The sequence below is a fragment of the Silurus aristotelis genome, assembly GCF_946808225.1.
Source record: "Silurus aristotelis genome assembly, chromosome: 27".
NCBI classification, from domain to species: Eukaryota; Metazoa; Chordata; class Actinopteri; order Siluriformes; family Siluridae; genus Silurus; species Silurus aristotelis.
This window is the reverse complement of record NC_139600.1, coordinates 14,831,418-14,846,309: the sequence shown is the minus strand read 5'-3', so window position 1 is coordinate 14,846,309 and position 14,892 is coordinate 14,831,418. Positions and strand designations below refer to the sequence as shown.

The following is a 14,892-nucleotide window of genomic DNA, read 5'->3' as shown; positions in this document are numbered from 1 at the left end:
GATTATACCTTCTCTGTGGCTTCTCCCTTCTCTGTGGCTTCTCCCTTCTCTGTGGCTTCTCCCTTCTCTGTGGCTTCTCCCTTCTCTGTGGCTTCTCCCTTCTCCGTGGCTTCTCCCTTCTCCGTGGCTTCTCCCTTCTCTGTGGATTATACCTTCTCCGTGGCTTCTCCCTTCTCTGTGGATTATACCTTCTCTGTGGCTTCTCCCTTCTCTGTGGCTTCTCCCTTCTCTGTGGCTTCTCCCTTCTCTGTGGCTTCTCCCTTCTCTGTGGATTATACCTTCTCTGTGGCTTCTCCCTTCTCTGTGGATTATACCTTCGTACCTTTGAATCTTTTTATTTGTCAAAAACATAGTTTTACTGTACAGGATACAACTTGCAGTGAAATAAAAAAACCTGCAGTGAAATAAAACGAGGTGGATTGATTCAAGTAGGACACCACTGAAGGCCTGGGGGGTGAAATGCACAACCTGCCACTGCAAGGACTTCACTACTCTAAAACAAAATGTGATCCTTCTGTCTTCCCACCATGTGATGAAGTGTTATGCTCTTGACGCTACCCTGGGACATCTTTTTTTGGTCCTGTCCCCAAATCCAGAGATTTAGGTCGGACATTTTCTAGTTTTCCTCTCAGGTTTTTAATGATGTTTTATCCCCTGACCCTGTGACAGAAATTAATGGTTGGCCAGATTCGCTAGAGTCTTTCAGTCTAAATATACGTTTGCTGGTTCAATATGGTACGATTGGAGATAAGAAAAATATCCTGCTATTGGGGAAGAAAATTGTTAGGCCTCTCTTTTTGAATTGGCTAACAAGAATTACCTCAACCTTACACCTGGAAAAATGTAGATCTCTGAGAAGTTTGCCAAATTTTATAAACTGTGAAAACCATTTCATGTTTTTTTTTCTCTTGTTGAGTTACAAGAACTAATTATTGATTGATTGATTGATTGATTTATATTTGCACTTGATAATTTCACGTAACTGTTAAATTGGTCTCGTACGTATTTAGTGAAATAATATTTCATATAATATTAAAAAATGGTTGATTTGAGATAATTTTACAGCTGTGCTGTAAAACGAGACGCCGCGACACCGCTACAATCTGTGTTTTTCCATCTTGTATCTCCTGAAAAGGTCACAGCGTGAAGTATCGGTCACAGGTCTTCACGTGATGTAAATTCGCAGGTCAGGTTTCGCCAAACTTGAGTTTTGGAAGGCGGTGAAATGTGAAACATCTTCACACTGAGACCGCATTTCCGCTCTCCACTGTTGGATATGGACTGAATTAAATATTATGTAGATGTTTATATGGGCAGATACAAAACAGATGCAATGAACTGCATTTTTCATCCAAAATTTGGTTACCTGCCAATTTCCCCTGGCTTTCACACACACTTTATGTCCAAAGGTTTATGGACACCTGAGCATAAGATAGGTATGTGATTTCTGTACCATTTCACAATTTTTTTTAATTCCCTCCACTTTATTGGGAAGATGTTCCACTAGATTTTGTGGAGATTTGTGCTCATTCAGTCACAAGGGTGTAGTAACTGATGTAGGTGAGGAGGCCTGGGGTGCAGTCAGCATTAAAAGTCAACATTTTTAAACATTTGGAGGATGTGCTTCATCTGAGACACGTGAAACCGCCAACGCCATCTTTCTAACCGCTGAGAAATACACTGTCTGCCCTCTACTACATAAAAGAGCTGGATAATTGGCTCATTTCTCTTTGACTGAGATGTGATTTTTCTCTCTTAACTTGAAAAAGCAAACCAGATTTCCTCTTAAAGCCCAAGCTCAAACTTGACAGGAATTCCGGTTTTTGGTCCCCACTACAATATAAATACACACACACACACACACAAACACATCATTTAAAGCAGGATATAACACCAGAGATAAACTCACAAAATTAGCGATGATGTAATGATATCCTTTGACATGCCGACCAATTGTGATGACCTGAAAAAAAAAAAAAACAGACAAGCGAAATACAATATTAGCCCAATGGGAGAACGTGTTCTGACCAGAACGTGTTCTGACCGTTCTCCGAACGAAACGAAAGCTTTACCGACTCAGTGCCGCTTCTTTCTTTAGGTTAGGGATGGTAAGATTCAGCGATTCACTTCAGCATAAAAGTTAACGATGTGATGCATCAATTTAAAAAGTGTGCATCGGATTCAAGTTGGCATTTGTATCGCGATTCTGTTTTTAACATATTTGCATCGGTAAAAAACGATTCATTCAAATATAATTATTAGTAGATGCGCTATACTTTTATTATTAAGAAAGTGACCAATATTTAATATTGATGTCTCCTCGTAAACTGTTTCTCGAGCGCGTTCTCTCAGCATCTACTGCTACGTGAATTTGACGTATCACAGCACTACGGAGACCGAGGCGTGTCCTGAGAGTCACATAGAATACAGATTAACATGGCAGAGGCAGAGCTGCGACTTAATGCAGACACAACAGGAAAATAACATCTGGTTTTATTTAATATTTTTTCCTTTTTTTGCGCTGCAAAGGCGTGTTTGTGAAAGGGCCTTGCGTTAGAAGTCAGAAGGTAAATTGATTATTAGCTGTCTGTCTGAACAAAGAAATAAAAGTGAATCTGTACAATACTGAATTGCAGAGCATCGGTTTTTTTTCCATTGTATTGCATTGTTGAATCGCATTGTGAACCAAATGGGACCGCACTGCATCATAATAGGGGTAAATCATATAACATCGAATCGGTAGCTGCTTCATATGTATCTTTAGTGTATCGTATCGTTGGCTATGCGTCGAGATGAAAATCAAATCGGTTAAGGAGATGCACGTCCCTACTTTAAATACATTTTATGGCCCCAGAAATCAAGCAGCACTTCCTACCTGCTCCATGATGTCTTTGACCTTGTCTTGCTCGCAGTCCAGGATCACTCTCCTCTCTTTTTTGTTCTCCAGATCCTGAAAGAGTGAGCGGTAAGCCTCGTCTTTCCTCTCGTCCTTCAGGTTGCCCACGTTGATAGCCGTCACCTGCCATTTCTTCTCGGCGGCCGTGTCCAGGACGGCCTGCAAAGTGGACAAGCCTGCAGGAGGAATACAAAATGATGTCTTTAAGATGCCGTATGGCTGGGGGAGGAGGGCAGAGCTCAGTCTTCTCTCTACTGTCACACAACACAAAAGACTGGCCTTAGCAAGAAGTCGTACGCGTCGTACGCGTCTTTAAAATGCACAAAGCATTTTGGGTATTTTGTACCATTTTAAGCATTGGTAGATTGCACAAGTGCATAGGATGTTGATCAGCTTAGTTTCAGAATGTTATCTAAATGTTTGGGGTTTTTTTGCTGCAAAGCAAACATTTACAGTAAATCTTCATTTTTTTTATGCCGTAAGTATTACTTCTATCCACTCACTACTACTAAAGAGAAGTGAAGGGAAAATGTCATGCTCCCACATCCAAAAATATCTAATACAATTGTGTGCCTTCAGCTTTGTGGTAACAGTTTGAAGAAGAGCCACATATGGCAGGAAAATTCAGGTGTCCCAATATTTTTGTCCATACAGTGCACCTTGTGTGGTTGGTGTAGAGTTAGTATGCTAGCTACCATCTAAGAGATAAGCTTTAAATGAAGCTAGCTTTAGCAAATATTTTCCAGAAGCTAAAACAGAGCGAGAAACGAGGAATATTTCTTGTGATCCCAGGTTCGTTCTTACACTTTTATTTTCATATATTCCGTGTTTTTTCAGAATCCGATTGACATAAATATCTAACTTTAATGCAACGCTCCCCACTTGGTGTCAGTCTTAATTAAAGAAGCCGTCATTTTGACTGCTTCGTTTAAAACTGTCTCAATTAGGTCTTGTCGTTACCAGAATGTAGCCCAGAGCCTGACTCAATCAGAATCACTGAGGTTCTAAATTACCAGCAATGTGCCTCAGCCTTCAGGAAATACACAGCCGAGCTAGAAACCCCCCTGGAGGATTCTCTCTCTCTCTCTTTCTCTCTCTCTCTCTCTCTCGCACGCTCCATTTGTCATTTTCTCTTCTTGATCTCGCTCCCATCGTTCTTCCATATCCGCACCTTTGCCTACTCTATTTCATCTCCTTCTACTTTCTTGCTACAATCCACCCACCCCAATCCCCCACCTCGCATCTACTCCAACCTCCTGCACACCCTTTCATCTCCCTTTCTTTTCGTCCTTTTTTCAGATTAAAGACCATGGATGATTACATATCTAGGTCTCTCTGGGAAGTATGTATTCCTCTGAGTGAAAGCCTGAATTCAAAATTTTGCATCATAGCATCGTTGTTCTTTATCAGTATGTTGTCAGTTTGAATCCCAAGAGAGCTGTAGGGCGCTTAAGCTTAAGCGTTGCCTTTGGCCTGGAGATACTCATATCTCAGGGAATCAATATAATTAATAGGTAGTGTTTTGCAGGCAGTTTGTGAACAACCCTACATATATACTGGTAGATATCATGTGTCATGGAAATGTCTTCAAGCAACCTAATATGATTTTTTTGTGTTATTTCACCCAGATCTTTAAATGAAATGCTTCGAATGACAAACTGAACCATAAGGTTTTCTCGATGGACAATCCACTAGAGCTTTTCTAATAAAAGCTCTTCTATCAAAACCCTGGAATTTCAGGATACGTTTAATACATTTGCCTGCTTGTAATTTAGGTCATTCGCTAATTACCAGCTTGAGTCAGGTGTGCACTTGAGCTGAGGAACAGATTAAAAATGGAGGAGTGCGAAGGCAGCGAATGTATGACACATCCTTGTGCTTAGTATAATATAAGGAGTTACATAAGGATACTGCAGCAATTTTCTGTGATATGAATACTCATCAAATGGCTCAACACAATCCCCAACAGCACCTCTAGCACAGCGTCTAATAGACCTCAACCCGACCCCACTAACACAACCCATAACACCTTCAGCACAACCCCGAAAAAGTATCCCCAACAGAACCACAACAGAACCCTCAACATAACCCTTAACTCAACAGGACCCTTAACACATCCCTCTAAAATGAACCCCCAAAATAACCCTCAACAGGGCCCTAAACACACCCCCTAACATAAACCCCAAAATAACCCTCAACAAGACCCTCAACACAACCCTTAACATGAAAACCCAAACAGGACCCTCAACAAGACCCACATCACAACCCTTAACATGAATCCCCATCAGGACCTTCAACAAGACCCTCATCACAACCCCCAACATGAATCTATAACAGGACCCTCAACAAGACCCTCATCACAACCTTTAACATGAACCCCCAACAGGACCTTAAACAATACCCTCATCACAACCCCCAACAGGACCCTCAAGATGATGCCTAACATGAATCCCAACATGAACCCCCAACAGAACCTTAAAGAGAACCCTAAACACATCCCCTAACATGAACCTGAACAGAACCCTAAACAGGATCCATAACAGGACCCTCAACAAGGACCCCTAACGTGAACCCCCAAAAGGACCCTTAACAAGACCCTTATCACAACCCCCAACATGAATCCCCAACAGGACCCTTGACAAGACCCTCATCACAAATCCCTAACATAAACCCCCAACAGGAGCCCAAACAAGACCCTCATGCGCTCAAATGCTGCCACCTGTTTTTTTCTATTCTTGTTCCAAGTAATGAACTACTTTCGAATGTCACGGAACATTTTATTCAGCTGCGTGTCCATGTCCATGTCCCACGGATTAAATAGTCATCTGAAAAGTTCACACCTACAGGTGGCAGCGTTAGTGGAAAGCAATATCTCAGTGGTAAAGCTGATGGTGTTCTGATGAAAAGGTCATGAGTTCAAATCCCAACACCACCAGCCTTTAACCCTCAGCTGCTTAGCTGTAAATGTTAGAAATCGCTCTGGATAATGGCGTAAATGGATTGTGAGAACAACAATACGTTCGGCTCTAATTTCCCAACAGTCTGCACTCATCATATTTTACCTTTTGGACCTCGTTAGACTGAAGGACTCACGCTAACACACCCTGTAATGACTGTTTTACACACGCTCATAATTACACAGTGGAATGACACGGAGCAGCATTGCATTAGTAACGCATTCAGCGTTAGTCATCCATTACAGCACTGCTGTGACCTCGAGGACGATCACGCTGCTCTGATCGGGCCTACTGTGGCACTTCTCCATGGCAACGATAAATGTGATTGAGTGAGGATGACAAGTAAAGAGAAAGTGTGTGTGTAAGAAGAGAGAGAGAGAGAGAGAGAGAGAGAGAGAGAGAGAGAGAGAGAGAGAGAGAGAGAGAGAGAGAGAGAATGAAAGAGGGAACAATTAAGTGGTATCATTTTCTGTACACTATATCCACTTCTGACCGCAGGAAGTGTCTCTGAGGAGTGAGGAGTGAAGTGGTGCTAATGAATAGGACAAGCAATTTGATACGTTAATGCATATGTGTGTGTTTGTGTGTGTGTGTGTGTATGTGGGTGTGTGTACCTCTATCACTGTCGTACAGATATGCAAACTTCTCCCACTTGTAATACTCGACCAGGCTGATCAGAGGGCCTCGGATGTCGGGTCTCATCTGCAGCACAAACTGGTTGAAGCCGTCAGCGGGGAAACTCGGTGTGATGAATGACACGTGCAGCGTCTCGCAGAACGACGTGATGGTGTTCACGGACTTCTTATCGTAGAAGCCGAAGATGGCGTAGACGCCCCGGGAAAACTGCGAACAAACTGATAGAAGAGAGAAAAAAAAAAGAAAAAAAACTGTCATTTGGGTCCAGAAGCATGTAGGAACCAGGGTCAAGGTTTTGCAGGATGCACCGAGCTTCTGTAGCTTAATCACATAACTAATCGCACATCACACACCTGTCTCGTGAGATCTTGCTGGCCATTTTGAGTTCATTTCTGTATAAGTGTGAACTCACACTAACATTTCAAGCTAGAAAACGTTAGCAAGCTAGAAGTGAGTGGAAAGGAGGGTTATACAATGTAATAAGTGCACTGCTGTTTCTAAATATAACAATTATATGATCTGTGCTATAGGTTCCCTGGTGGTCTAGTGGTTAGGATGCAGCGCTCTCACCGCTACGGCCCGGGTTCGATCCCTGGTCAGGAAACCAACCCCAGCCATTAGGGTTGCACAAGCCTTAGTGCCGGTCCTAAGCTTTATATATAAAGCAGCTTTATGCAAATACTGTACAATCCATGTACAAAGGTCCATGCTTTTTAAACATCCTATACCACATTTAGTCCCCATTTGCACTTTTATTCTCTTACACTTTTACAGGAAGATGCTCCACTAGATTTTCACTTTGTGACATCAGACATCATATACAATTGTGGACCACTTAATATTTACAGTTTGGTGAATATGGTGAAAATATGAATATGGCTAGAAAAGGCAGGTGTTCCAATACTTTTGTCTATAGAGTGTAAACAGGTCAAGAATGTTCATTTTGAATAAATAAATGTCATGTGTAATGATTTGCTTAAATGAACCCCTGGAAAAAAAAAATATATATATTTTTTTTAAATAAATATTATAATTCATTGGGGTTTTAAAAAAAATATTTGTTACATGCATTTGTAAATGTTGAAAGTCCAAAATTATTAAAAGGAAAAAAATAAAATAAAAAGAATGAAACAACAATACAGTTCAGATTTTCTTTCCCGGCGCAGTACAAACTCCTCTCTGTAGGCTTCAGTTATTTCTTATGGATTGCACCATTGACTGAGCCTTAGATCTCTCGCTGTATTTTCAATCCACCTGTTGAATCTCCTACATTTAATTCTACTGTTAGAAAACTCTTCCTCTCATTTTAGAGCAGCACAGATTGGGCTACAGGCGGCTGATCCAGCGGCTCTATGTTTTCGGTACACCGGTTGGGTAGGTGTGGGTTCAGCCGGATGAGTCGCTCGTGGATCTGTAGCGAGCAGCTGCATGCATCGACTGGACTCATTAGGTTTTAAATAGTCTGGTTGTGTGGGCTAAACACAGGGGCCCCGAGCAGGCAAAAGCTCAATCAACGCCATTACAGAGAAGAAGTGGGAAAAAAAAAACGCTGAAAGAAACACAGCGAGAGCTAACAAACGACTAAGGCACAACTGAAATCATACTGTACAGGGAGAGATTAGCGTCAGGAAGAGTGTTTCATTATTCACACGAATAGCGCATCAGTCAGCTAATTCTTAAACATAGATAAAGAAGAACTTCGTAGCCCTAGCAAGCGGGATACTGGAAAATGGTGCATCTTAGCAACTTCAATATAGCTAGAAAACGTTAGAGACATCCCTACAGACCTGAGCATCACTGTAGCTAAAAACAGAATGTTAAAAGACTTCAAAGTATTAGTTAATCCACAACTGTTGTAAATGTTTAGAGAATGCCGCTAATCCCACCTCAGACGTAACTTAAGAATGCTACAAATTTGATCATTAGTCATGATTAATCAGCCTCCATCCCACTCATTCATGACCTCGACTCTCTTCAGTATATTATGTACAAGCAAAAAAAAAGAGAAATAATACACTGTGCTGGATCAAGTGCTATTTTAAAGCCTTTAAGATCCGTGTAACATCTACCAGACGACGTGCACTTAAGGTATATATTAATATATATGCAACAAACAAAAAGCTATAATCAGTAGAAATGTACATTAATGGCATTAAGTAGACGTCCTTATCCAGAGCAACTTACAATGATCTAATTTATACAACCGAGCACTTGAGGGCTAAGGGCCTTGCACAAGGGCCCAGCAGTGGACGATTGGTGATGGTGGGATTTGAACTCATCAACTTCCATTCAGAAGTCCGACATCTTAACAGTTTGAACATCCCATCAGAAATTTTGTCCCAATTTGCTCATACATAACCTTTATTCTTCTGGGTTTCACAAGATTTTGAAGTATGCTCGTGGAGATTTGTGTAAGTTTCACAGTCGCAAGGGTGAGGAATCCCAAAGGTGTTTGGTAGGGTTGAGTTCAGAGCTTTATAGCAGGAGATCTCCAACTTCAAACCATGTAAAGCATATCTTCATGGAGCTCGGTTACTATATGATTGTGTCCTTCCAACTTTGTAGTAGCAGTTTGGAGATTTAAAAAATGGGCATGGAATGAAACCATCTCAAGCTTTTATATCGATGTATTAAGTATTAAGCCATCTTGAATTTCAGACCTCAGGAATGTTGATGAAGACTTATATTTATCTTCCTGCCTTCCTCTTTTTTTTTACATTCTCTCATTCTGCAACAAAAAAGCCCATAAACCCCAGAGACAGTCGGACTGGTTACTAATCAATTTCTCCTTCTTATAATTTCATTAGCATGCAAGTCCGGTGCACTGCTCGTCTCTACATCTGCATAATCAACACATGACCGCTGGCACTCTGACACGGCCTGCGTCGCTTCTTCACAACCCAATTACACACTGCAGAGGCTCAACAACAGCATATGAGGAGGCTTAATCTGGGAAAAACGGCTTTAGACTGATAGCATCAATTTGGATCTAATCCGTGCTAGATGGATTTGGCCTTGAAATGCATCAAAAACCTTCTAATGGGCATGAATGGATTATTGAAAAGCTGATCTTCATCTGTAGCGAGTAGACCATCTCCTATAACTTGATGATGACTGAATAAACAATATATCAATTAATAAGCACCAATATGAGACATTTTCTCCATCATCTTGTACTGGTTTGTGTAAAACTATTTGCTGTTTTTATTATTCATTTCTCTTTCTGGTTCTCCTGGATCTCTTTCCTACCAAATGGGGAACCAGATAAATCTTTTAGAAAGCAAAATGTCCACCGACTTAAAAGCTTTACAGCCAGGAGCACTTTACTTACACTGCTGATGACGGACTATTGTCTGAAACATCTTGTTTCTCTGTGTTCATGGAAGCAGACAGTCGCATGTCATATCACAGTCACGTGACTTCCCACATGTGGTGCACATTCATGATAATTAGCATATTCGTGATAATTAGCATATGTACAATATTTGTATTTGATATATTTATCAGTTAACAAATTGGAATTTAAATGAACTGAGGGGTAAATCCAAATCAAGTCAGTATTTGGTGGACGCACCCTTTACCTGCAACAGCAACAACATCCTAGGTACACTTGCACACAGTTTTTAACTCGGCAGGTCTTTTGTTCCGAATATCTTGAGCACAGATCTTCTGTGGATGTAGGCTGCCTTAAATCCTCCTGTCTCTCCATGTAATTCCAAACAGACTTGATGATGGTAAGATTAGGGCTCTGGGGAGGCCAAAACTATCACTTCCAGGACTGGTTCTTATGAAGATAGTTCTTAATGACATTGGCAGTATGTTTGCATACTTAGCCTCAAACTTGCCTCAAATTCAGCCTCAAACTTGCAAGGAACCTCCACACTGCTTCATTGTTGCTTGCAGACACTCATTATTGTACCAGTTACCAAATATTTCAGATTTGGACTCTTCAGTCCAAAGCACCTGCTGCCATTTTTCTGCACCTCCTCCTCCACTTCACCTACATCAGTACTTTACTGACACTCTTGTGGCTGAATGAATCTCACACAAATTTTCACAAGTACAATTTAAAATCTAATACAACATTTTCCCAGAAGACTTCTTAGGCAAAGTAATGGAAAGATAAATATAATATAATTGGATAATATAATTTGAATATAATTTGAATATAAACCAAATGTTCTATTTACCTGTGTTTGTTCATATGTTTGTTTGTTTGTTTGTTTGTTTTTTGCCTGACTATCCAACATAAAGTAATGATGACTGTGTGAGATTAAAAAAAAAGTCTGAGATACCTGTTGTTCCAGAAAGATGTACTGACCCATAAATAAAAAACGTGACGTGTCCAAAAGTTGTCTTCTTCCTACAGATCAGCACATAGGACCACAATAAAAACCTGCTAATCGCACAAAAGTTTCCACAACAAAGGTTGAGGGGAAAAGCTTGAACAATTTGTTTGAAATGAAATGCAAATGAAGTCAGCTAGACAACATTATTGTTTAAACAGTTTAAACAACTAGATAGTGTTTAAAAATGTATCAAAATAAAACTAGCTAGCAAGAGGTTGTTTACAACCTTACATGAGAACTAGCTACTATGACAAAGCTAGCTAGCTAATATTAAGAAACATTCCACTGCAAAGCAAGCTAGTTTAATAGTGTAATAACATGTCTGACAATTAGTTGTAAAACATTACACAACACAACTAGTTAGCGGGATCATGTGACAAAATGTCCCAAAAAGCTAACTAGATCAAAATGTCCTGCAAAGCTAACAAGCTCGATCATTTTACAAACTGTCCGACAAAGCTAACTAGCTTAATCATGCTACAAAATGTCCAGCAAATGTAGCTAGCTATATCATGTTAGAAAATGTGCCACAAAGCTAGCTAGATCGTGTTACAGAAATGACCCACTATAGTCTACATGGAAAGATTGTGATGGGCCACACAACCTACTTCCACTTGGCCCAAATACAGCAATGAATTACGCTACATGACTTATTCTGGCTGCCAGAACTTAGGCCATATATAACCCATGCTGAGATATATCTCAGCCAAATGTATGACTATAGCTGGCCCGATTCTGGTCCTATATAGGACCTAACAAGTTGGCTCCAGATATTAGCCTCAATAAAACCTTAATCCAGACAATTTATTCACACCCTTGGCTCAGATGAAACTTTACAGAACAACGACAGTATTCTGAAACAAATATTTATTGTTTTACATTTAAACAGAATATTTTACATAAGAAAAAATGCTTGAATGTTAATGCCATGTTTCACAAAACTCAAACATCTATGTTTCAGTTCATGAACAAGAGGCACTGTGCACACAACTCCCAACAAGTCCAAACAAGTCAAGCCTTCTGACGCTCTTTTCACTTTATCCTCTCTCTCCTGCCATCATCCCTATCCAGGGCCAGATATAGCCATCTTTTAATGGTGGAATCGATTTCGTTTCTGTGGCTGCAGACGTCAGGTGTTTACGCCTCTCAGCCGCCAAAACGTACGTTACATTGGACTTTCCGAACTTTACTAACTTCATAAACCAGAAAAAGCAGCATTAAACTAAATGTATAAAAAACATTTTTTTAATTAATCGCTGACTAAACTTCACTCGCTTTGCCCCAGAGTTAAAAAGTCCACGGCCGTTAGTGAAGTGCAGCCTTAAGTGCATTAAGTGCGCCCACTTCTTCAACAGCGCTGGAAGTTCAGGAAGTAGTTTTTTTATTAGATTAAAAGTTTTTTTTTATCTTGGTTAAAAAAAAAACATTTATATAATAAAAAAATAATAATACAATGAGGGGAAAAACTGCAAATCCACGAACCATTGCGCTTCTCTAGATGCCACCTGATTGGTAGTTTTTTTGTTGTTATTTTATTTGCCGTAATAAGATATTTTAAGAGAAAAAAGATATGATTTGGCGTTGTCTTGTGCATGAAAAGGTTTAGAGAGAAAATGAAATAAGTTTAATGTTATTATAGATTATAAAATTACCATTATTCATAATTAAAATCATGTTTTTGAAGAAGCATTGTTTGTTGAGAGCAATAAACCCACATTCGAAACAGGAAAATGGGGAAACAGCTGTGTGTATGGAAATATTATCATCTCACTATCTAAAATATCTGAAATTACATTTTAACTGTGGGATATGACTGTCCACACATATGTGGCCCACAGTTCTATATTTTACATCTGGGCCAAATAATACACTTAACAACTGGCCCACATCTTTTCTGCCGCCTTAAAGAAGGTTCAATCTTCACCATAACCGGGCCACATTCAGTTTCACATGCCTCATGCCAGTGCGAACTGAATGCCAGCTGTTCCTGCTTCATGCCAAATCAGGGCCAGAGGTTTTTGCTACCTGGAATAGTTCCTGCTGCCATGTCAGTCAGATACAGTATTTATAAGAAGAAGGAAATAAAAGTAAGATGTGAAAATTTGGCAGGCAGTCTTTAAGTCCATCACCACCTCATAGTCCAAACAGATCAGTGCCACTGACACACTTCAGATGCTACTCCACACCAGGCAACAACAGCTGGAACGATGTTGATGACGTTCCTCTGTAACCACACCACCATCGCTGCAGAATTTCTGGGTCGCCTGCAGACAGACACCTTTCCACGACCTGTCATGGCGATTTAGATAAAAATATGTTAATTTGAACCCGCAGAGGCAGGCTCGATTCTCCTGAGAGGCATAAACACTTCGAGCTAAACATATCAAACCAGCCAACATCCCACACACACACATATCCTTCTCAAACCGCCTGCGCTGAACATACGTCACTGGAAGTCTCCCTGCCAGTACCATGACTCAAGCTAGCACTTTATTTCACAACCCTTTCTCACAACTGCTTTTCTAGTTGCTCTGTTTCATTAATTTGCCCACATGCTCATATGTTCTCAACTCTCCGCCATCTGATTATCCTGATTATCCTCCTCTCACTGAATGTTTCAGTTCTAAGAAGGTTATTTTAAAAAACTCCCCACACAATGTCAACAATGTTAATCGACCAGTTGCAAAACATTCCACAGGAAAGCTAGATAGCTACATCATGTGATAAAATGTCACATATTTCAAGCTTGATTATTTTACAAAATGTCCCACAAACCTAGCTAGCCAGATCATGTTACAAAATGTCCCACAAAGCTAGCTAGCCAGATCATGTTACAAAATGTCCCACAAAGCTAGCTAGCCAGATCATGTTACAAAATGTCCCACAAAGCTCGTTAGCTAGATCATTCATTCATTCATTTTCTCCCGCTTATCCGTAATTCAGGTCGCGGGGGCAGCAGTCTAAGCAGGCCCCCGCCTTCGATCCTCACAGCACCGTCCCTTACGGTCCCTCCTGCAGGTGGTGAGCCCACGGGAAGTAGCTAGATCGTGATTAAAAAAGAAATTCTACAAAGCTTGCTACTCTGATTGTGCTAAAAAATGTCCCACAAAGCTAGCTAGCCAGATCCTGTTACCAAATGTCCCACAACAAAGCTAGCCAGCCTGATCCAATGTGTGCTTTTGGACATTTAATTGTATCCTTCAGGTAGTCATTTTCCTTGTGGAACATCTTTTTATTATTATCTCTTTAGATTTGCTTTGAAGTCTGTTGGAGAGATTGTGAGCTCTCCTTTAGCTAGTTTCTGAGTGATCTGATCCCTGCACAGGCTTAAAGCTTGGATATTATCATCTTTATGGTATCCGGAGCATCTCGGTCAGCGGTTATTCAGCGATTTGGGCTCGTCCACAAGGGTGCTCTGGGAGTGACGATGTGTCCTCCATGTAATAGGACATTTTGCATAATTTCTTTCGTTATCATTTGTGCATGAACAAAACCCTGAACATGAAAATGTGAATAACATGGCAACATCCTGAATCCTGTATCAGTGTCTTGAAATTTTTTTTGAAATTGGCTTGATTTGATAAGTAGGTAACACAAATTCTGAATAAAGCATTGTGGGGACATTCTCAGGTAAATAGTGTGTGTGTGTGTGTGTGTGTGTGTGTGTGTGTGTGTGTGTGTGTGTGTGTGTGTGTGTGTGTGCTCAAGAGCCATTGTTCTTCTCGTTCTCATTATACAGGATCAAGTGGGTTTGCAAAGTCCTTGTAGATCTGAGGAGTACTTCACACTCTCTTCATAAAACAGAGAGAGAGAAAGAGAGAGAGGATGAGAGAATGTCAGGGAAGGAGATATACAGGTTTAAACACACACACACACACACACACACACACACACACACACACACACACACACACACACACGCCAAGTTTACATTGTGTTTGTTCAGCTGCTGGACCGGCGGGAGCAGTAAATTTAGCCGCCCTAATTAGGTGATATTGCAGACAACTACAGGTGCGTGCATGTGTGTGTGTGTGTGTGTGTGCGTTTGTGCAGT

General features: G+C 40.6%; 1 protein-coding gene across 3 annotated transcripts in view; it reads right to left on the bottom strand.

Annotated features, from left to right (window-relative positions):
• Positions 1-14,892, bottom strand: part of gria2a (glutamate receptor, ionotropic, AMPA 2a) — a 46,686-nt gene that overhangs the window by 19,803 nt on the left and 11,991 nt on the right. For all 3 annotated transcript variants that reach the window (XM_083532810.1, XM_083532809.1, XM_083532811.1), the window contains exons 3-5: positions 6,468-6,707; positions 2,876-3,072; positions 1,910-1,963 (exon numbers count right to left, since the gene is read on the bottom strand). In XM_083532810.1, the coding sequence (XP_083388936.1) occupies positions 1,910-1,963; positions 2,876-3,072; positions 6,468-6,707 (491 nt within the window). The remainder of the gene's footprint in view (positions 1-1,909; positions 1,964-2,875; positions 3,073-6,467; positions 6,708-14,892) is intronic.